This window comes from Podarcis cretensis, assembly GCF_951804945.1.
Source record: "Podarcis cretensis genome assembly, chromosome: 15".
NCBI lineage: Eukaryota > Metazoa > Chordata > Lepidosauria > Squamata > Lacertidae > Podarcis > Podarcis cretensis.
In genome coordinates, this window is record NC_137185.1 from 2724904 (window position 1) to 2748365 (window position 23462).

Here is a 23462-nt window from a genome sequence, read left to right on the forward strand (position 1 = left end):
TGGTTTATTTTTAATTTTGGCTCTCGGAGGGATCCCTGTGGTTCCTGCGGCAGCTGCCCAACCCTCTCTAACAAGGCGGCGGCATCTGTAATTGTTGGCCGAAACTTCAGTGAGGCATTTATTTTATAGATCTTTCTCTTCCTGCCTCTGTTATCTTCAGAGCATCAAACAAACGCCACACGTTTGCCTTCTTCCCCTGGCAGGAGAAAGCTCTCTGTGACATGATGGTGGTGGTTGTTAGGGGGAGCACTGAGCCCATGAGGAGGGACCTTGTGCTGCACAGCTTATGCATTCCCCCAAAGCGAGCTGACGGACTTGTTCATTTTAAGAACATAAAACCACGAGAAGAGCCTGCTGGATCAGGCCTGTGGCTGTCTAGCCAAGCACCCTGTTCTCACAGTGGCCTGATGCGTATTTAGCAGATTAATTGCGCTGCAGAAAGCGTGCTGGGGAGACCACACGTTCAGGAAACAATGAAGAAACACACAAATATATTTTGCTTGGCTTTAATTACAAAAACAAAAACTCCTCTTACATTAAATCTTTACGTATGACCCATCCATTCACCAGAGTACTGAGAGAGGTACACGCTGCTCTTTCATAGCTGTCAAATTTTCCCTTTTCTTGTGAGGAATCCTATTTGCAATAAGGGAATTTCCCTTTAAAAAAAGGGAAACATTGCCAGTTATGTGCTCTTTATATACTATACCCAGTTGCTGACACAGCTTAATTAATGTGGGAGGGAGTTCCACAGTTTAACCATGGCGCTGCGTGAAGAAGGACGATATTCTACCTCCACTGTCAGGAGGCAAATAATGCCACTGAGCATCAGCTGCTGAGAACTGCATGTGGGGAGAAAGCACTGCTGTGGGGCTCAGGTCCAGCCACTGTGGGAACAGGAGGCAGGACTAGACGTGCCCCTTTGGCCTCATCCAGCATCCAGGCCCTTTTTGCATTCTTATGTCTGGATGGCTTTATCTGGAATGCATCTTGTAAGGGTTTTTGAGAGAATTCACCGACTGACCAACTGGATAGCTCAGTTGGTTAGAGCCTGGTGCTGATGACGTCAGGGCTGCAGGTTCGATCCCCGTGTGGGACAGCTGCATTGCAGGGGTTGGACTAGATGATTCTTGGAGTCCCAACTCTTCGGATTCTGTGATGCATAAGCATGGCGTAGTATATTTCAGACTGCAATTCAGAGAAAAACAGAAACAGATCTGTCCGGCCCTGCTGTGACAACTCCACCATATCCAGATGCATACGTAAAACGTTGAAAGCAGCTTACGACACGGCGTCAGTTACAGCAAGGGATTTTCCGCTTTTGATAGCAGAGCCTTTGGCTTCCACGTGAGTCTCTGGCGTGGAGCCCAGGGCAACCCCACTGGGCAGGCCTGAGGCCCCTTCCGGTTGCCACGAGCTGCTCTTCTCGTCTCCTTCACCCTGTTGACATTACAGCCAGTGATGTGACGTCTTGACGCCTCTCGAGCTCCGGATTCCCCTCTATCCCAGAGACCCAAATAATGATAAGTGGGTGTTGATGGAGCCATGTTTCTCTCCCCCCCCCCCGCTAGACCCCTAAGCTTAATCTCTCTTGCTGAGAAACTGACGCCTGCGAGCAACAGGGAGGGGGCAGCCCCCAGGCTCCGCGCTGCTGGTGGACTAATAACTCCTGTTCTTTGCTCTTGTCTCCTCGCTCTTAGTCTCATTAGCCTCCGTCCTCATTAATCACGTCATTAGCAGTCGGGTCATGATTTAAGTGCTCCGGCTGCTGTTGATCCGACGAAGAGGAGCGATTTGTCATGGGGCCAAAATCATCTAAATCCAGCTTCTTATCTTAGAAGACAACAGCCCTAACCTAGGCGTCAAGCTGTACTTGTCTCTCTTTCCCCCCTCAGGGTTGCTGGACACACGCGAGAAAGAGAGAGAGAGAGAGAGAGAGAGAGAGAGAGAGAGAGGGCTCGGCCTTCAACAGAGCCAGTGTGGTGTAACTGGAGTGTCGGACTAGGACCTGGGAGACCAGGGTTCGAATCCCCACTCAGCCAGTAAGCTGACCTTGGGCCTGACCCTGCCTCTCTCAGGCCAGCCAACCTCACAGAATGGTTATGGGGATTAAATGAGGAGAGGGAGAACCACTTGGAGCACCTTGCAGGAAATAATAACTCCCAGCAACTGGGGTATTTAGATATATCAGGTACAGGAAGAACATACTACAGTGGTACCTCAGGTTAAGTACTTAATTCGTTCCGGAGGTCCGTTCTTAACCTGAAACTGTTCTTAACCTGAAGCACCACTTTAGCTAATAAGGCCTCCTGCTGCCGCCACACCACCAGAGCCCGATTTCTGTTCTTATCCTGAAGCAAAGTTCTTAACCTGAAGCACTATTTTTGGGTTAGCGGAGTGTGTAACCTGAAGCGTATGTAACCCGAGGTACCACTGTATTGTGACTAGCGGTCATCCACTGCCTTATCCTCCATGAATTTGTCTGACCCTCTTTTAAAGCTGTCCAAGATGGTGGCCATCTCAGCCTCCTGAGCTAAGGAGTTTCATAGTTTAACTCGGCTGTGTGAAGCACTCCTTTCGTTTGTCTTGGCCCTCAAATCTCTCAACATAACAGCTCCAAACAGACTTGTGGAGCAGGGAAGAATTGTAGAATTGCAGAATTGGAAAGGACCCCCCCCCCCCCGGGCCATCCAGTCCAGCCCCCTGCAGTGCAGGAATCGCGGCTAAAGAATCCCTGACAAAAAGATGTAGCTTGAAGAGAAATGCATTTAATGACACCTTGAGGCTAAGTACCTGCATTAAAAAAAAAAAAGGCTTAAGGGTTTCTTTAGGCAACAAACTATCATATTTTTTGCTCTATAAGACTCACTTTTTCCCTCCTAAAAAGTAAGGGGAAATGTGTGTGCGTCTTATGGAGCGAATGCAGGCTGAGCAGCTATCCCAGAAGCCAGAACAGCAAGAGGGATTGCTGCTTTCACCCTCTTGCTGTTCTGGCCTCTGAGATTCAGAATATTTTTTTTCTTGTTTTCCTCCTTCAAAAACTTGTTGCGTCTTGTGGTCTGGTGCGTCTTATAGAGCGAAAAATACGGTACTTCATTAGACGCTCGGTCTGAGTGAGCGAAAGCAAAGTAGGAAGCTCAGATGAGAGCTGAACCGGAGAAGAACATTTTCCTTTCTGTTTTGTAAACAGCAAAATAATGCAAAAAGTACCCTTTCCCTTGCCCACCTCCCACTTTGGAGGTAGCAGCCCAGCTGTTGAGGGAATGGGGTTTCCTGGCATTGAGCAGCCACTGGAGGGGCATCTCTGAATGAGGGGTTCTGGCCCTTAGTGGCTGGTGGTGAGGCCTTGCCGTCAGTGCCTCAGTGTCCGTCAGGGAAGGCGTGTGGTCCTTTGGGGAAGACTGAATACCGCTGACCTTTTGGCTGCCCCCCGGACACTTCAGATAATCCCTGAAGTAAACAAGGGATGCGTCATTAATCGTTCAAGCAGAAGCCAGTTACCGTAACTTAAGGGGCTGGCCAAGATTGCAACAGGCTCCTCTCCAACCTGAAAGACAGTGGATCGAGTTCTTTTCCCTAAGACTAGGAATAATAATACCGGCCCCTTGGAAGATTCAGCCCTGTCAGCCCAACAGCAAAATGTGGATTTGAACCCGCATCTCCTTGGCTTCCTTGTTCCAGTAACCTCTAACCACTATGCAACACTGTTTCTACAGCAATTTAAGGTTGGCAGGTGGGAGGGAGGGAAGAGGAACCGCATTCCAGCCCCAGGTAAGGGGGAAAGCCTTGAATCTTCCCCACAAGGGGAAATCGTCTTGCGGTTTTATTCTCTAATCCGGGGGATTTTTGGAGAGCTGGGTGTCCGCAGAGAGCCGGTTTCGTAACAAGGCGCACACCTGCTACAGCCAGGTGGAATTTTACCTCTTTTCAGTGGAAACTGCAAGCCGGATTCTAACACTTTGACACTCCCACAGTCCGTTCCGCACAATCTTTCCTGGGTCACTTGGGGGCCGGTTCTACAAAAACGAGACACTCCCAGTTTAGGATTCTTTGGTTTGAGGGGTGCAGTCAGGCAAACCTGCCCAGTTCCATTTCTCTCCTCTGCTCATTCTTCCAACCTCAGCGCTCCGCCTTTCCACATCGGTCTGTGGAAATGCATCAGTGCTTGAGTGCCAATTTTGCAGTCTGTAGCAGCCATGCTTCTGAATGCTGGTTGCAGAAGCCACAGGAGCAGAGAGGGCTCTTGTGCTCGCGTCTTGTGCTCGTGGGCATCTGGTCAGCCACTGTGGGAACAGGAGGCTGGACCAGATGTGCTCCCTTTGAGTGCTTCTTGTGTTCCTAATTCAGCAGGGCTTTTCTTACTTTCCTAAAAGGGGACTTTTTTGCAAAGCAATTTCCCCCAACACAATTTTTGCATCCCCCCCCCCCATATACATTCTGTTTTAAGCACGCTTTATCCTAGTATATGCACATACCAGGATAAAACGTGCATATAACAGAATGTACACGGGGGGAGGGATGCAAAAATTGTGTTGGGGGAAATTGCTTTGCAAAACATTACCTGACTGGAGAACTGCAGAACAAAATTCAGAGAACTGTGCTTCGGTCCACATTTCATTTTAGAAAGCGCGAGTGCAGTGGGTTTGCCTTTAAATGCAAACTGAATTGGATTCCTCCCTTCCAGCAGCAACAGCAGAATCTTGTTTCTTTTCCCCAAGGAGTGATTTAGAGGCCTGTCAGTTCAAAAAAATCTCACCAAGCCCATATTTCTTCCTGGAGACTTCCTGGCTGAGGCCTGCCAACTCTGTCCCCTGCCCGCTGGTGATTTACCACGATGCCTCTCAGCAGCTGAGAGGTGGCAGGGGTCGGGCTGAGATAATCCCCCAGAGTTCTGCCTGCCTTATCGCCTGGCAGAAGTTCCCTGTGTTGAAAGAAAAGACCTCAGCTTAATGGAGCTGATCTGTGAACGGGGTATAAAGGAGGTTGCGTTTCAGAGATAATCACCCTCCTCTTCCCCCTGCACACACAAAATTCAAACAACTCTTTCCTGGTGGCCCAGGGCTTTGCATAGATGTTGTACAGATGCGAGGAGGGGAGCCCAGAGGAAAATAGGCAAACTTATTATTTATTGCATTCCTATCCCTCCTTTTTCTCCACGGAGCTTGGTGGCTCACACGCCACTCTTCCCTCCGCATTTAATCCCCACAACAACAACAACAACCCTGAGAGGTAGGTTAGGCTGAGAGGCAGTGGCCAGGCCAGGGTCACCCGGTGAGCTTCAGGTGGAGATTCGAAGCTGGGTCTCCCCAAGTCCAACACTCTAATCCCTACGCCATGCTGGCTCTCAAAAAAATAAATAAAAAAAAATAAGCAAAATGTTCAAGAAATAAAAATGAAAAGATGCACAGTGGCCAAGTGTGGATATTTTCCCACAGATTCCCGAGTCACACTTTTATAAAACGGGAAATGGCTTTCATCGCTCGCTCCACATTTCCTCTCGCCATGCCCTGGCTTCCGGCGGAGATCCAGGCTCGTGTTACCCAGTCTTGGCTTGTTGTCCTGGCTTGTTGACCAGCTAGGAAAGCGCATGGCCATGCTCTGTGGTGGCTCTAAAGGAGGATTAGGCAACTGCAATGAGGAGGAGAGGACTATTGAGATCTCCTGGCCACAGTGGCTCAGCTCTGTCTTTGCAGACGGAGGCAGCGATGCTTCTGAATGCCAGTTGCTGGAAAACACAGGAGTTGCTCTGGGGCCAAGATTCTGCTTGTGGGTTTCCCAGAAGAGGCACCTGGCTGGCCACTGTGAGAGCAGGATGATGGGCCTTCGGCCTGATCCAGCAGGGCCCTTTTTGCATTCTGGAAATTGCTAAGGGCCAGACCTTCACCTGCAGACATCTAAAAATGGACTGATAAGCAATGGATTTACCGTATTTTTCCGTGTATAAGACTAGGTTCCCCCCCCCCCCAAAAAAAATAATGTCAAAAATTTGAGGGTTTCTTGTACACCAATGGGATGCAGGTGGCGCTGTGGGTTAAACCACAGAGCCTAGGACTTGCCGATCAGAAGGTCCACGGTTTGAATCTCCGCGATGGGGTGAGCTCCCGTTGCTCAGTCCCTGCTCCTGCCCACCTAGCAGTTCGAAAGCACCTCAAAGTGCAAGTAGATAAATAGGTACCACTCCGGCGGGAAGGTAAATGGCATTTCCGTGCGCTGCTCTGGTTTCTCCATAAGCAGCTTAGTCCTGCTGGCCACATGACCTGGAAGCTGTACGCCGGCTCCCTCGGCCAGTAAAGCGAGATGAGCGCCGCAACCCCAGAGTCGGCCACGACTGGACCTAATGGTCAGGGATCCCTTTACCTTTACCTTGTACATGGATACATCTCCCCCCATTTTCTTAAATCGGAGTCCCCAAAAATAGGGGGCGTCTTATACATGGGGGCGTCTTATAGACAGAAAAATATGATACCATGTGCTCCAAACATGCAACTTCCCTTGCTGGTTTCCCTTTGGGGCATTGCTTGGCCCCTGTGGGAACAGGATGCTGGACTAGAGGGGCCATAGGCCTGATCCTGCAGACTATTCTGTACATTCTGCCTTACCATAAAATATCCAAGGCTGATTTTAATGAGGATGAAAAATAAAATTGTAATGGAAACTAGGAGATTAAAACTGGTGTGTTGTGTGTAGCAATAATTATAATAATAATATCGATGAAAATTATCTGAAAAGTAAACGTATAAAGCCGCAGATGTACAGTCACTCACCCGGGAGTAAGTCCCATTGGGATTTGTGTTCTGAGTAAACTTGCAAAGGATTTGCACTGTAAGAAGCAGGGAGGGCCTGAGAACATTAATTAAGAACATACTTCTGCAAGAATTTTGGCCATATAAAACAAATTAAATCTCATTTAAGTATCTCCATTTGCTTCATCTTGAATTACAATTTCTACTTCCTCCTCCATCTTCTCTCTCTCTCTCTCTCTCCCTCTCCAATTCTTATTTGTTGTTTTATTATTTCAATTATAAGCCCGCAGTCTCAGCCCTATTGACTTTACAAATATTTGTGCAAGCCTGTGTTATGTTAAGCACTTTAAGAAATAGCGAATCGCATCCCTGCTTTGGCTGTCTCGAAATACTGTGACCGGGCAGTTACTAATTGGTGGCTGGGGGCTTTCCCGAGGAGGAAAATAAAAAGAACTGACATGGTCCCTTGATAGCTGGCAATTTCTGTCCCCAGCCCTTGGTAAGCAATGCCCTTCAGTGTCTGGGAAGTGCAGTGTCTCATCGTGAAGTGGAGAGAGGTTTCCTTTCCCCCTTTTCCTGGAACTAGCTAGCAGGGCAGATTGCATGGAGCTGGGCAGTTGTTTTGGAGAATCCAGAATATCCTTATTTTGGGGTGAAATGCAATGACTTTCCAGCAAATTCAGCACAGAGGGGCTAGTCCATTAGGGCCAACAGAGCACTGTCCTATCAAGAACATAAGATGATTTTGCGGGATCGGGTCCATCTAACCCAGCCGCCTGCTCTCACAGTGGCCGAACAGATGGCCCAAAGGGAAATCTGCAAACAGGACCCCAGAGCTGGAGCCCTCTCCCCTCTGTTGTATTCAACTGAGGAGGAAGAGCAGAGCCGAAGAAAACAGGAAGAGAGAAAAAGAAAAAGGAAGAAAAAAGGAAAAGGAGAGAAGAGGGGAAAGAAAAGAAAAGAAAAGAAAAGAGATAATAAAGAAAGATAAAAAGGGCTTCCAATTTTCCATTTGCGGGTTACATAAAAAAAGAAAAAATATATTTAAGACATTCAGTCCATAATAACACCCATCTTCGCCATGTTCCGTTAAGCAGTCTTTCTTTTAAGTCAGAACGTCTCAAAATCATTCATTTCTTTTTTTGCACGAAAAGTCCAAGGGGGGTTGCCAAATTGTTTTTATTTCTGGTCAGTATCCACCATGTTTTCTCTTCAACGCCAACTTTGCCTCCATTCATTCCCACCACTGTATTGGAGGAACCTTGCATCACTGGGGAGTCGCTCCATCATTTTGGTGGCTCTTTTCTGGATCTTTTCTCCAGCTCTGCAGCATCTTTTTTATTATTTTTTGAGGTGAGGCGGCCAGATCCACATGGGAATGATGCCACCCTCCCTCCCTCCCTCCCTCCCTCGAGAAAAGTCCCTTCTTCACGCAGCACATAGTCGAACTACGGAACTCCCTGCCACAGGAGGAGGAGGAGGAGGAGGCAGGGATGGCCACTAACTTGGGTGGTTTTAAAAGAGGACCAGTCCACGGAGGAAGTGAGGGCTGTGGATGGGTCCTATCCAGGCTGGCTCTGCTCTGCCTCCACCGTCCGAAGCAGCAATGCCTCTGAATGCCAGTGGCTGGAAACCATAGGAGGGGAGCGTTGCTGTTATTCTCGGATCCTGCTTGTGGACTTGCCATTAAGGACATCTGGTCGGCCACAGGATGTTGGGCTAGGTGGAGGTCCTTTGGCCCAGTCCATCAAACGCTTCTCATCTTCTAAATTCAACTTGGAATAGACCCACAGAAATGGATGGACACAAGCATGAGGGCAGAATCCTGGAATAAGATGGGCCATTAGCCTGATCCTGCAGGCTCTTCTAATTCCCTAAGGTAAAGGGACCCCTGACCATTAGGTCTAGTCGTGGACGACTCTGGGGTTGCAGCGCTCATCTCGCTTTACTGGCCAAGGGAGCAGGCGTACAGCTTCCGGGTCTTGTGGCCAACAGGACTAAGCCGCTTCTGGCGAACCAGAGCAGCACACGGAAACGCCGTTTACCTTCCTGCCGGAGGTGTACCTATTTATCTACTTGCACTTTGACATGCTTTTGAACTGCTATGTTGGCAGGAGCAGGGACCGAGCAACGGGAACTCACCCCGTCGCGGGGATTCGAACCGCCGACCTTCTGATCGGCAAGCCCTAGGCTCAGTGTTTTAACCCACAGCGCCACCCGTGTCCATCTAATTCCCTAGTGTCCTCCTATCTAAGTTTCCCTAGCATTGCTTTTGTCTTCTGCAGCCAAGGTCGAGGATGACATCGGCAAGGCGCTGCTCGCCCTCCCCGTCGCTGCTTCCATCCTGTCCCTCCTTCCCAATCCCTGTCGCAAGCAGGATCTGCAGGATGTGGGAGCTGCGCGTGGCCCTCCGTCCAGGTCCTCCTTTCCCTGTGCAGGCGGAAGGGGAGAACTCGCCTCCCCGGTTTGGCTAAGCAAAGTCAGGATAGCTCTTTTCTTGGCTGACTTCCTGCTTGGCCAACTGACACCGCCTCTCCCACCTGCTCTGTGGTTTGCCTTTAACACTGGCCAGGTCACAGCAACCAGGGAGGATAACATCTCGGCAGGTCTCAGCCCTTTGCGAGGAAGTCTGGCTCTGTTTTGTTCAGTGTTTGCCTCTCTCCCAGGAGCTCAGGGGAGGCATTATCCTCACCACAAAGAAGGCCTTTGTGGTGTAGCGTCAGGGAGCCCAGGGTTCAAATCCCTTCTTGGGTAGGAAGCCCACACTTGGCGTCCCTGGGCCAGTCACTTTCTCGTACTCAGCCTAACCTACCTCACAGGGTTGTTGTGATGATAAAATGGAGGGGGAGGTAGAAGCATGTAAACCCCCCTCCCTACTTGAGCTTCTTGGGATTGAATTGAATTGCAAACAAATCCGGGCGAATGACCAATAAGCAGTTCACCTGGAAATACCAGCAAGGAGCCACAGTTCCTGCCCTGGTATTATTATTATTATTATTATTATTATTATTATTATTATTATATACAAAGGGCAGTATAGCGGCTTTGACTGCTTGTGCTCCGCTAACCACACCAGCCCCACGGATCAGCCCCGTAACAAGACAAGCATAGGGTGGTTTGTTTTTTCCGCCCCGGTGCAGAATGTCTGGAGAGGCATTATTGAAACCCAAGAAGCTAGCGGTTAATGTACAGAAATATTCCACTTTGCTCCCCTCCCCTCCTCCTCTTGAAAAGCAGCAAAGTGAGTTAATCAAATCTTAGCAGAGCTCCTTAATGTAATTAACACAATGCCGGGAGGTGGAGGTAATTAAGATTTGGGACAAACAGTTTCTCTTCTCCCCCAACGCCCCCAGATCTTTGCCTCCCGCAGGACCTCCTGCCAAAATGTTAATTTCACAGGCAGTGGGGCAGCATTGATCTTGTCCTGCCAACCTTCTTCCCAAAGGCCTTTTGTTTCGCATTATTGCCACTGATAGGGAGTTGATTGCTTGTTTGTCCAGCCTTGGCGCACTTGTTGATCTTGCGAGGCAGCAAGGGGAGCCTGCTGGATCAGGGTCAAAGGGGGCCCATCTAGGCTAGCATCCTAGCCCCAGTGGGAAACCTGCAAGCAGGATCCAACCACCTTCCTCCCCTGTGGCTCCCAGAAGCATTGCCACCTCTGATTCTGGAGGCCAAGCATAGCCATCATGGCTGGTAGCTGTCGGTGGTCTTCTCATCCATGAATTTGTCTAATCCACAGCAAGGTTCCAGTCCTCATGGTGCTGAATAGGAATGAAGGAGGCTGACTTATACACTATGGGGCAAAAGTTTTGATCCCCTGCTAAATTTGCCCGTTTGCCCCCCTGACGAAGAAATGACCAGTCTATAATTTTAATGGTAGGTTTATTGTAGCTGTGAGAGACAGAATAAAAACAGGAAAACCCCCAGAAACATCTGACCTTTGTAGTTGCCAACAAGGGTTTTGCCACCAAGTACTAAGTCATCTTTCGGAAAGGGATCAAATACTTATTTCACTCATCATAATGCACATCAATCTCTGACTTTTGTCTTCTGGGTTTCCTCTCCCGCTGAGCTCACCTTCCCTTCTCTTTTCCTCCCGCAGAATATCGACATCACCAACTTCAGCAGCAGCTGGAGCGACGGCCTGGCCTTCTGCGCCCTCCTGCACACCTACCTGCCTGCCCACATTCCCTACCAGGAGCTCAACAGCCAGGACAAGGTGAGGCCCCTCTGCCACCAACATCCTTCAGATGGTGGGCGATTTGGTGGGGTGGAGAGAAACCTTTCCCCTAGTGGCGTGGAATGGAATTGCAGGGTAAACACACACACACACACACACACACACACACTCCATTCCTGACCAAGTGACCTTATTTATTATTTAGTCATTTCATAAAATGTATTATATGCTGCTTGGTTGTAAAGAAAAAAGGGGGGAACCAAAGCAATAAAATTTAACACTAGCAGAAAAGTAGCAGCCATGATTTAAGACTCTCAGAAAGTTAAAATAGCAATAGACTAAACTTGCATCAGCTTTCTAAACCTTTGGACAGGCCTGTCTAAACAAAAACATTTTGGCAGACCCCAAAAAGAGGACAGTGAAGGCAGAGCCTGACCTCATTTGCCAAGGAGTTCCAAATATAATCAGCCCCGAGTTTTTTTAAAATAAAATAAAAATACATGGTAAGGTTAATGTTTGGTTATTTATAAGTAGTTCCAACTAATGATCTTTTAATAACAGTTGTAAATAATAAAATATTGATCCTGCCTTTTAAAAACATGTTTTAGATTTTGTGAGTGTGCTTTGGTTTTTTCCCTGGTTTTTAATATATGTTATTTATTTTTTGCTGTTCAGTTGCATGGGGGGGGGGAACAACTAAGAAATTTAATTAATAACAATAGTCCAGCAATATCTGGAGGGCCACCTGGGTGCCTTTCTGCTGTAGCTACAATAATAAAGTCTTCCAGGAAGAAGCAGAATCTGAAACTTATTTCTCACCTGATTGATGTATACTTGAATTCACTTCCTTTTGTGGGTTTTGAATCAAGGAGTGCCTGTTTTCTTTCAGTTGTGGGTTGTGTTTCCTGGCGAGGTCTTTGCCATTTGCACCTCGCCTAAGCCCTCTATTTCTCACCTTTTTTAAAAAAAAGCAATTTATTTTGCAAAATTTCCCCCTATAAACACACATTGTGGGGTTGGAAAACTGCATTGCAAAATTTGGAGCAGTGCAAGTTTCAAAGAATCGTGGTGTTTTGGTTGGCTTATTGCTTTAGGAAGCACCGATCGGGGAGCTTTCCCATTCAAAGGCAAACAGAGTCTATGTCCTCCCCATCCACAGCTGTACCCGTGGCAAATGTCTGATGGCAACTGGAGGGGGGGGCAGGCTAATGTCAGAGAAAACAGCCCTTCTATCCTGACCTATTTGTTGTCTTTCTCTCCCCCTCCCCACAGAAAAGAAATCTCCTTTTGGCATTCCAGGCTGCCGAAAGCGTTGGCATTAAACCCAGCTTGGTGAGTGCTTTTGTCCTGGGGAGATGCATTGCGCCAATATAGCATTGGAGGGGATGAGGCTGGCGGGGGGCTGGGGGCTGGAGGGTGTAATATTTGCACCTGCAGGAAAACAGGCAACAGGAGCATGGCTTCAAATCCATTCCACCCTCCCTTCCATTTATCTAATCCCCCACTTTAAAACCAGCGGCCATCTTCCGCCGTCACATCTTGTGGTTGTGAGTTCCACAAGTCAAAGAGTGCGGTTGCATGGGGAAGACCCTCCCTTTTAATCATCCTGAATCTCCTCTGCCAGTCAATTTCAGGGAGTTTCTGAGCTCGTAAAGAAAGGAAAATGCTTGGTTGAGGGTTTCCTGTTGTTTGCCGAACCCACCGAGGTTTTTGTGATTCAGAGCTCGGATAGTTCAGATCTGTTGCTCCTTTCGGTTTAGAAAAGCCAGCCTTCAATCCCAGACTGCACAGCTATTTATTTTATGGCATTTATGGTCCACTGTTCCTCCCTGTGGCTGGTTTTTATCCTCCTGACAGCCTTGTGAGGCTAGACCGATTCGCCTAAGGCCAATCCCCAGCAAATTCCACAGCTGACCAGGGAATTTGAACCCAGCACCCCCAGTACAACCTTAGCTCTGACTCTGCCTGCGCAGGTTTCGATGTGGGGGCGAGCAAAATGCTACTCGCCTTTTGCTTCTTCTATGACTCGCTCAAGTTTGCAGCCATAAACATGTTTGCTGTGGTACAGAGGTGCAAAAGAGCACTGGGCTAACAGGAACACACCAAGCTCCCTTGCTCTCGCTCTCTTCCTAAACCTGTTGAGTTACCGCTTCTAAAAAGTCGTTTGCCCCATCGCACCGCTCCAAATAATTTTTTGCACAGCTACAGGGCTCTTCTTAAGATTGGGGGACAATGTGGCTAGGGGTTGGTGTGAGCCTTGAGTCGCCAAGACCTTGCTCAGGCTGAAATACACACCTCGGTGTGCATTAACTCACTCTACGTGGGGCTGCCCTTGAGACTGACCCAGAAACTCCAGCGGGTGCAGAATGCCGTGGCGAGACTTCTTACGGGGTCTTCGCTGCAAGATCACATTCACCCGGTGCTATACCAGCTGCACTGGCTCCCGGTGGAGTACAGGGTCAGGTTTAAGGTGCTGGTTTTAACCTTTAAAGCCCTATACGGCCTGGGACCCTCGTACCTACGGGACCGCCTCTCCTGGTATGTCCCACGGAGGAACTTACGGTCTTCAAACAAAAACATCTTGAAGGTCCCAGGCCACAGAGAGGTTAGGCTGGCCTCAACCAGAGCCAGGGCTTTTTCGGCTGTGGCCCCGATCTGGTGGAACGCTCTGTCACAAGAGACTAGGGCCCTGAGGGACTTAACATCTTTCTGCAGGGCCTACAAGACAGAGCTGTTCCACCAAGGCACAGTCTGACCCCCTCCTTCTGTAATCCTCACAGAACTCTAGCCCAATGGTTGCCATTGATTTGATTCTGAATTGATTTTAGAATGAATTGATTTTCGAATGTATTTCAATTAATTGACTGTGATTTTATGTAAACTGTGCTATTTTTACTGTTGTTAGCCGCTCTGAGCCCAACTTTAGCTGGGGAGGGCGGGATATAAATAAATTATTATTATTATTATTATTATTATTATTATTGAGATATCTCATAGCATGTAACTTTCCTCACCATCTCCAGCAACTTCAGGAAGGGCTGGAGACCCCAGAGAGGTCCTGTGCAGATAATATCAAACTAGATGGCCAACGGTCTGACTCTGTTAAGGTGCTTCCTATGTTCCTGATTCAGCCATGAGGGCTGGAATCTTATTTTCAGAGGAAGGGCCTTAGCCCAGGGGCAGATCACCCCCTTTGCATGCGGGAGGTTCAGACGGCACTGCTAAGCAGGGCTGGGCAGGAACGCTGCCAAGTTCCTGCTGCAGTGCAGACCAGACTGAGCTCAATGGACCAAGGGCCTCACTCTGCATAAGATGGCTTGCCTTAGGTTCCCTAAGGTTCCCCTCTGCCCTCGGGCAGTTTTAATAGAATCTTAGAATTGTAGAGTTGGAAGAGAAGTATTGCAGCCCCTTGCCAGCTCCCTAGAAGCCTTGTTGTCGGCCGAAAACCAGCCTCCCCTCCCCACCCCAGAGGGCCCCTCCGCCAAACTCTCCCTGTTGAACTCTCCCTGCCTCCATCTCCTGAATACCTTCCCCAAATCATGGGAACCTGAAGTGCTCACGGCTCTCTGTCCCCATCACCAAGTCTTCCTGGCACACAACCGTCAATTCGCCGTCCCGTTCCCCCTCGTTTTATGTGAGCTTCGGTGTATGTGCGCTTCAAATTCATTTCTTTAAAAGGCTTACGGCCGGGATTTAATTACTCTTGGCTACCACTCCCTCCTTGAAAGCCTTGCCAAGCAGATAGGGAGCCCTTCCGGCACGGGAAGGGGGGGGGGGTGCTGCTGTTCCTGGCTGCCCCCCTACTCCATTCGCTGCCGCGAGAGGGGAAGCAAAAGCCGTCACGTTACCCGGGGCTCAGACGTGTTGGGTCCAGTGTGTGCGTGGGATCAGAGATCCGCTCCCCCCCCCCGCCCAGTTTTCTCTCTCTGGAGCTTCAAGGGAAGAACTGAGAAGCTTCAGCAGACAGGAAGAATGTTATGAGAGCAGCTGAGTGTGTTGGGCAGGCTTAGCCTGGAAGAGAGGAGACTGAGAGGGAGGTTTGGGAGACACCTTCAAATATCCATGGAAGATGGAGAAAGCTTGTTTTCTACTGCTCCCACCAACAAAGGAGATTCCAGATAAACATCACCATCACCATCATCATAATTTATTATTTATACCCCGCCCACCTGGCTGGGTTTCCCCAGCCACTCTGGGGGGGCTTCCAACAAAATATTAAAATACAATAGCCTATTAAACATTAAAAGCTTCCCTAAAGAGGGCTGCCTTCAGATGTCTTCTAAAAGTCTGGTAGTTGTTCTCTTTGACATCTGGTGGGAGGGCGTTCCACAGGGCAGGTGCCACTACCGAGAAGGCCCTGTGCCTGGTTCCCTGTAACTTGGCTTCTCACAGCAAGGGAACAGCCAGAAGGCCCTCCACACTGGACAGTATTTCTTATGGGTTGATTGACAGTGGAATGGACTCCCCCAGGAGATGGTGGACTCTCCTTCGTTGGAGGTTTCAAAGCAGAGTTCGGATGGCCATCTGTCATGGATTCCTGCACTGCAGGGGGTGGACTAGATGACTCTCAGGGTCCCTTCCATCCCTACAATTCTTTGATTCTATGAATATGTATGTACTCACACATTTACAAACTTCCTATGAAATGATCCGGTATATTTTGGGAGACTGGGATAGAGGGGAGGAGATTTCACCTGCATTGTGCCTTTTAACTGTCCCTGGGGGTTCAGAATGACCCTCTGGTTCCCCTGCTGCAGCTAAAGTGCTTTACGTTTCCTTGCTTTCCTCCCTCCCAATGACGCTGCCATCTCTTCCCGTCACAGGAGCTCAGCGAGATCATGTACACGGACCGCCCCGACTGGCAGAGCGTTATGCAGTACGTTGCCCAAATCTACAAATATTTTGAGACCTGAGTTCCGGAGCCGGGAGGAGGAAGGAGGAGGAGGAGGAGGAGGAAGGCGTCTGAAGAACACCATGCAACGCACTAGATCACTTTAAAAGGAAAACACAAAAGGGACCCTTCCCCCTTCAATCCTGCTTGACAGAGGCCCCGGCAGACGTTTCTCGTGGCCCCAGAAAGGACTGGCCACGATCCAGCCCAGGCCTGCAGCCTGAAGCAGAGTGGAGGGGCTCTGCTTGGCTTGGGACTAATTTTTTTTTGGGGGGGGGGACGCAGGAAATAACATCTCCCCCATACTTGACCGTGCCAAATAAGACTCCTTTTCACCCAGGGTGCCCTGCGCTGTGGGGCAGAGAACAACTCCCCTCGTCGCCAGACAAATTGGTGGCCTTGTGCACAGCCTCTGGAGGTCCCCAAGGGCATCAGAAGTTGCTGCTTTCCCCCTCTTTAATTTCACAAAACCTGGTTGTGGCTTCCCTTCTTCATGGGTCCCATGAAAAGGCTTCCTTACTTTTCTCCCCGGAGGCTCAAGAAAAGAGCAGAGTGGGCTGGCTTCCTGAAACAGGCTGCGCTGTGTGGAACAGCCAGGACCCCTTGAAACATGACAGCATCTTTGGGAAAAAACAAAGCACCAAACTTAAAATCCCCTTACAAGGCCCCCCCTCCCCTAATGACAGCTGCCTTGGCCCTGTCTCACGCAGCTGGTAGGACGGTAGAGAGAGCCAGGCTGATCTTGGCTTTTGCAAATTCCCCCCATCCCAGGACTAATTTAGGGACTGTCGGGATCTGAATAGGATTCTGTCCATCCAGGACCTGCACTGTCTTGAGTACGGATGCAAGGAGAGGAGGGGGAGCCCTTCTGATCGTTGCTCCACAAGGCTAGAGGAAGCCATTATCAGGCCCAGATCTCCCGCCCACCCAGGATCTGTGTTGTGACTGGATCACCTTGATGCCCGATTTAGTCTGCTGGGGTTTTGTTGCAGAACAAAGACTGCTTGTCTCTTTAACTTGTTGCACAGGGATTTGGGCAGGTGTCTTTTCCGTAATAGTGGGAGAAGCAGTGCCTTCTAAAATTCTCCCCGCCCTCCCAATGCCTCCAAGTTGGTGCAGGAGATGCAAAAGTTGTGTTCTTTTGCACAAACCTCCTTGTGTTGCTGCAGACATCTTATTTGTCTAATCCACAGGGAACATCTGCAGCCTACAGCTTGAGTAGTAGAGAGGTTGTGGGGAAAATGTGGTTTTTTTGGGGGGGGTGTGAGAGGGTTAGGTCTGCACATGCTGATAGATTTTTTTTTTCTTGGGGGGCGATGGCCTTTGCGAGACTGGTGGCGCCAACAGCTTTTGAAAATCTGGAGTTGCAAAAAAGAAAAAATAATTTCCTGCCACGTCCCACCTGCCCTTTTCACAGCTGTGCAAACAAGAAACTCCCCACAGCTCTAGTCTGTCCCATCCGAGCAGACAAGGCAAAAGCTTTACTTGCTGAGTTTCCACCTTCTGCGCTTCTGCTAAGAGCGCAGGAGCCCTTCCAGGGGAGAAGAGGGAAGAGTTGGCAAGCCTGGGGGGGGGGGGAGTCTCTGCAAATCTGCATGTTAATATAATGTTGAAAGTGACTTGTGTCCTTAGCTCACAAGGTGAGCCTCAGCGCAGCAGATTTATGCAGCGTCAAAAGCCTGAAAATTCTTGCAGCGACTGAGGGCTTCTCTGCAAGGACTCAGGCGCCCTTTAAGTGTGAGCTTGAAGCGTTGAGTCGATGACCTGCGTGGGGGAAAGCCAGGGTTGGCAGTGCCAAACGCACCGACCTTCCCCAGCCCCGTTTCATGACACCTGTGTGTCACCGAAGGGCCTCCATGAAGCCTCCTTGGCTGGCGTCAGGAGCACCTGAAGGCCACCAGGTCACAAACACAAGTGACGCTTCCTTTGGCTTGGTAGAATTTCCTCCTTGCTGCTTTGGTGTGACTCGCTGGCTCCTTTCTGAGACTCGGGAGGCAAAGCCTGTCACAGGAGTGTGGTGTGTGGGTGACATGACCCATGGGCACGAACCCCAGGGTCCCCTAGAGGATGCTACGAAGGAAGCACTTCCTTGCCATGAGGCCTTGTGAGCAGATGCCCACATCGCCCACATCTGCTGCCGCTTCTTCCATGCCCCGTGGCTCTGCAGGAGATGTGTTAGACATCCCACCATAAGGTTGCAGAGGGTTTGGAGGACAGCCTGCACACCCAAATTATCGTCGTGTGTTTTCTGTTACTGGATACGAAGTTGAAGGTGCCAAATAATTGCTTGAAGTTGTTCGCTTTGCCAAAGGAGGAGGCCTCAGTTTCTGCCGCCGCCTCCCAGCCCAGTTCATCTCGTCAGTGAGAGAACATCAATCTCTTTCCCCGCTTTTAGTCTTGGCTTGAGCTGAGCTTCCCCCACTTTGTTTGGGTCTCTCCTTCCCATCCAAAGCCCCTTCTCCCCTTTGACATCCCAACGGCTGTGGAAAGAAGACTTCAGGCAGGCCTGGTGTAAGGTTTTGCCTGAAGATATTCAGATGTCCGGCGCTAGTCCTCATGGTTCCTAGTCAAAACCTGCCAGTCTCCAGACATCATCCAGTCATTCCAAAATCATTTGCCATCTTCTCTGGAGAAAACATGCCACCCGGTCAAAGGAGGTTGCACACCACCTTTGCATTTTCATCAGGCCAACAGACCTTTAACTTGGAGGAGTCAGGCACTGGGGGGAGGGAATCTAAATCACTACGGTCCAGGAAAAGTACGGTTCCTTTAGTGAGTTGCGTCCAACACCGAGGTCTGTAGCCATGAGTAGATGGAACAAGAACCCCACAAGGTAGCCGGGGGGGGGGGAGCTCTAGGCATAATGGTACCTGAATTCCCACCCGCCCCTTACAGCCAGCATCAGTTAAGGCTGAGGACTCTTGAGAGTAGGATTCCTGCAACTTCTGGAGGTCCCTGTGATTGCAGCCTCTGATGTTACTGCCCCATGATTTGCAGGGGAAAGGAGATTTCTGTGCTGCTGTCTGCATTTTGCCATTTTCTCTAAGAGGAGGTCTGTTGTTACGTGTGAGGCAAGCAGGGGCAAAAAAGTCTGAGGTGGTCCTTTCTGGGCAGCTTCAACCCGCTTCATTTAAACCGGTCCCTCAGACTGTCTCGTAAACATCATTTGGCAAAGCTGTGTGTGTGGAGAGAGATATATATGCCTATAAGGTTAATGTTTCTGGGCCATTGAGTGTCCAGGTGTTGGAGTGCATCAGAAATGTGGTTTACCGAGGGGGGGGGGCGCTGGGAAAGGGAGGTTTGTTGGCTTCGCTGTGCACCTCAGTTGGCGCAAGAGATGGAGGAAAGGCGGGAAGTGAGTGAGGGTTCGCGTCTGGTCATCCTGAAGGTCCGGTTTGGTTTTGCCTCCAGAAAAGCAGGGGGGAGCTGAGGGGGAAGAAGCATAGCTGTCAACTTTTCCCTTTTCTTGCAAGGAATACTCTTTGGGATAAGGGAATTTCCCTTAAAAAAAAGGGAAACGTTGACAGCTATGGGAAGGAGGAGGTTCCAGAGCAAAGCGAGGCATGGATTCGCATCCGTAACAGTTGCAAGGAGAGCAGATGAGGCGTTTGAAATGTCCGTGTCAGAGTGGGAGTTTTGTCTGTATTGGTTTTGTCAGTAATGCTGATCTGAGGTGTTCGAAGGAAGCCTGGGCAGGTTCTTTGCCAGAGGCGCAACCAGGCTCCTGGTCTCTTGAGGCCTAGCATCTTGAAGGGAATGTTTTAGGGGCAGGTTCTGAATCCACTTCCCTTGCTCTTGAAGGTTGGGAAGATAGACTTAAGGTTGTGTATGTGTGTGTGTCTGTATCTCCTCCCCCTAAAGTCCCCGTTTTCCTTAGGACTCCACCTCTTTCTCCCTCGCCATCCCAAAATGAGGTGCAGAAGGAGAAATCCAGGGTGACACTGAGCTTAATTTCCCCGGGGTTCTCAGTCACTGAAATGCCACCAGATTTCAAAGCCTGCTGCTTCTCTTTTCAACCCTCCTCAATTTAGGGTCCACCTGTGCAGGGTTTTATTCAGGCACTTTCCACTCCTCCTACTGCGGCTGAAGCCAGAGGGTGGCCTATTAGCTTGTTCCTCCACACAACACTAGGCGGCTGCATCAACCTGCACCCACCTTTCCCCAAATGATGCCAAGGGGGGCACCGTCCTTGACATAGGAGCATTGGGGGTCGTGTGACTGTAGGCCAGGGATGGGGGGAGCCCAGTGTTCCTCCAGATGATGGACTCTGAAATCCCATCATCCCTGGCAGCTGTGCCAGCTGGTGGCCGTTGGGAGTCCCAACACCACCTCCAGGAGACTCTCCTCACTTGAAGGATTCTCCCAGCCCATCTTCCATGCTTCTCCAGTGAAATGCACCCCATAATATAATGCAGAGAATTGGGCGTGGACATCTGTGGGCTGCGGATTTCACTGGATCCCAGCAGGAGCAACAAGCGAGCAGGATAAGGCCCGGGGGTTCCTGACATCTGGAGAGATGCTGGAGCCCCCCACCCCACCCCATAATTTTGTAAAAACCCAAATGACTCCTGAGCAGGTGTCCCAACAAGAATGGCTGGTGTCTGCAGGTGCTAATGATCTTTCCAATATGCCATCAATCGACTCCAACTGGCAGTGAACGAACAGAGTCCTTTCCTCTGCTTATTAACCTGTTTTGGGAGAGCTAACAGATTCTGGATCCCTGCCCTGCCTTCTATTATCTTTATTTTTTTAGCCTTTACACGTGCCAACTTCCAGATACATTTTGTTTGTTCATCATTTTGTTTGTGAGCGTTATTAAAAAAACAAATACCGGACCTCTCTCTCGGCCTGGCCTGGCCGCTTCAAGTCTGAACTGTTCCCGCCGGAGAGCAAAACCATCTTATTTATACACCAAGAGCACACTAGAATGTACAGGCCCTCGGAGACTTCAACGGTCGAGGATGTGCGACTGCCAATGTTTTTATTTAAAGAAGATTAACGTTACTGAACCATTGGGTGCAGGGTCTGCATAATATTTCTAATAAATGCCTTTGGTTTCTAACACTTGGCTTTTGGCGCTGCTCTTGTCTAGGCCGCATCCTGTCGTTCCGGAGTGGTTTAACCGTTAGTCCTTCTTCCCAGGAAACACTGGGAATTGTAGCTCTCTTAACACACTACAGTTCCCAGGATTATTTGCGGGGGGAGCTATGACTGTATAAGGTAGTATGATACTGCTTCCAATGTAGAGTGCAGACTGGGACAGAGTCTACTCAGAAGTAAGTTCCATTGAGCCAAATGGGACTTGCTCCCAGGTAAATAGGATGACAACTCCAATTTAATTAGATTTCTTTTTTAAAAAAGTAATGACTACACCTCCTTGAATAACAGGAGCAGGTAAGAAAAATATTACCTTGCCATTCTTACAACAACCCTACAAGGTATTATTGCTGACCAAGACATTTGCAAGGGGGGGGGGGTGATAGAGAGACTTGTCAACAAGCCAGGATAAAACACAAATCAATGAATTGCAAAGCATTAAAACTATAAATTGTGCAAGCAGCTGCTACCTAACGCTTAACTCCTAAAATAAATAATTTGACACTTTAATATGAGGAGTGAATCAAAACAGTATGTCCAAATGCATAACTCCTCGTCAAACTCCTGTGTCCATTTAAAATCAGTATGTGAACATTCAGTATTTTCCAACTACAAATCCACAGACATGCCACCAACCACCTGAGTTGAGCTCAAGAACCACAGGTGGGAGCCCCTGATCTCTTACCAGAAAAGCCAGATGCGTTTCAGCCATGGAGGTCTCACCTTTTAGCCAACACGCCTGAACCTTAGATCACATTACCACTCGCTGTTTTCTAAATTTCCAAATTGTTTGGAGGTGGGGGGGGGGAAATACAGTTGCGCTGACGTGTTGAATTGATATTACAAGTGGCCAACAACAGAGAGATGTAAAAATAAGTCTCATACCCCAATAATGTGATTGGACACTACCACCATTGGTGTTCTGTGTGGCTTGTGCAGAAGCATTTGATGTGATGGACCAGGAGGCATGTTCAAGTGTGTGTGTGTGTGTGTGTGTGTGTGCGCGCGCGCGCGCGCCTCAGTCACCATGCTGCATCAGCATCAGGTTCTCCTGGTCACACGGCCACCTGCAAACTTCATTCTCCCATGGTAAGCAGGAAACAGATGTTCTGGGGCAGGGGTGGGCGAGGCAGTGGCAACTATAACATCCACATGAATGACGTCTTGTGCCACCAGATATGTTGCATGCAGCTGCTAGGCCTGCATGAATAGGTATGGGGGGTGCATGGCAGGGGGTTGGTGTAGATGATGCTACCCTACCCTACAGCTCTTTCTCAGTCTGTGCTAAATCTTCATATGACAATGTGTCATTGCCCAGAGGTCTGTGGCTGAAAGAGGAAACTGGACCCACTGGGGAGCCGTCAGGACAGCCCCAGGGAGTCATTTGCATAGGCACCAAAATAGCCCACCTTGAAGTCTTGCTCATGAGAGCAAAGCGACTCAAAGCATCCTTAGCCTAGTGGGAAGATCTCAGCGCCCACGTTCTGTGTTGTGATGAGACCAACCAGATGAAAGAACTCTGCCTTGTGGGGAGTCAGAACAATGGTCCACCTAGCTCAATACTGCCTACACTGACGGGTAGCTGCTCTCCGGTTGGGAAACGGGGAGTCTTATCCCCAGCCTTACCTGGGGAGAAACATGGTTCCGTTTGTGTTCAGAGGCAGCGACGCCTCAATTCGCACTTCCTGAAAGCCATGCGTGAACTGGAAATGCAGCCGCCCGTTGAAATTGACGCTTCTCAGAATTCTGCAGTTCTCCAGTCAAGCGATGTGTAAAAAAAAGCACAGGCCAGGGTAAGGCACGCCTAAAAAATGCAAATATTCATAAAAGAACATTAAAAAAACATTTGCAAAAAGTGAGCACATTGGGGCAAACTGCTTACAGACGTGTGTATACTAGAAATTCACCCTAAAATGCTGATGAATTTCCATGAGGACTTTTTTTAAAAAATTGACAATAGCTACAGAATTCAGCTTGCAAAGAAGCTCGCTTTTGTTTTTGAGAGGCACGGTCCTAGTCCTCATGATTCTGTGAGAGTGGGATGCAGGACTTGATGGGTCATTGGCCTGATCCACCAGCCTCTTCTGATGCTCCCCTGGTGGCTGGTGCCCATTGGGGCTGGTGGGGCAGGGACCCCAAAGAGAGCCGCAGACAACGAGAGGCAGAGCCAGCTCGTCCTAGTTTCTTCCTCCTGAGACACAGAGATGGAGGAGGAGGAGGAGGAGGCTGACACCCAGAGCCACTTGCCAGCTTGGTTTTGAGAAACAAGGCAGGGCAAGTGAGAGTTGGCGAGGGCAGTCGGAGGTCTGTGGGGCAGTGACCCATTTGCCCTAACGGACCGGCTGCCATTGCAGGGGGAAAGGGATCGACAGGTAGAAAAAAGCAGCTCAACGGTGAAATGAGTCACGAGTTTGGCAACTCCATTCCAGGTTTGGCTCCAACACCTGAGGCCAGGTATCCTAAATTCATTGGCAGCCGTTGCAAACGCTTACATAACCCAAACTGGTTTGCCTCTGACAGAGGCAGCTCATATTTCAACCAATTTCCTTCT

The 23462-nt window shown here is 49.4% G+C and overlaps 2 protein-coding genes across 11 annotated transcripts in view; one reads left to right on the top strand and one right to left on the bottom strand.

The window, feature by feature from the left end:
• Positions 1 to 20874, top strand: part of SPECC1 (sperm antigen with calponin homology and coiled-coil domains 1) — a 106565-nt gene extending 85691 nt beyond the window's left edge. For all 4 annotated transcript variants that reach the window (XM_079955467.1, XM_079955468.1, XM_079955466.1 and 1 more), the window contains 4 exons: positions 10846 to 10962; positions 12196 to 12255; positions 15747 to 19262; positions 19358 to 20874. In XM_079955467.1, the coding sequence (XP_079811593.1) occupies positions 10846 to 10962; positions 12196 to 12255; positions 15747 to 15836 (267 nt within the window). In that variant the 3' untranslated portion in view covers positions 15837 to 19262; positions 19358 to 20874. The remainder of the gene's footprint in view (positions 1 to 10845; positions 10963 to 12195; positions 12256 to 15746; positions 19263 to 19357) is intronic.
• LOC307204290 (uncharacterized protein) overlaps positions 3096 to 23462 on the bottom strand; it is a 28999-nt gene continuing 8632 nt past the window's right edge. Inside the window, exons 2-7 of one of the 7 annotated variants that reach the window (XM_079955909.1) lie at positions 22538 to 22715; positions 11743 to 11878; positions 10400 to 10504; positions 6765 to 6820; positions 4757 to 4921; positions 3096 to 3450 (exon numbers count right to left, since the gene is read on the bottom strand). In XM_079955909.1, coding sequence (XP_079812035.1) covers positions 3138 to 3450; positions 4757 to 4921; positions 6765 to 6820; positions 10400 to 10459 — 594 coding nt within the window. In that variant the 5' untranslated portion in view covers positions 10460 to 10504; positions 11743 to 11878; positions 22538 to 22715 and the 3' untranslated portion in view covers positions 3096 to 3137. Of the gene's footprint in view, positions 3451 to 3611; positions 4017 to 4756; positions 4922 to 6764; positions 8138 to 10399; positions 10505 to 11742; positions 11879 to 21302; positions 22112 to 22537; positions 22716 to 23462 lie in introns of those variants that run through there. The other 6 variants (XR_013833564.1, XM_079955910.1, XR_013833566.1 and 3 more) reach the window with 6 other exon arrangements.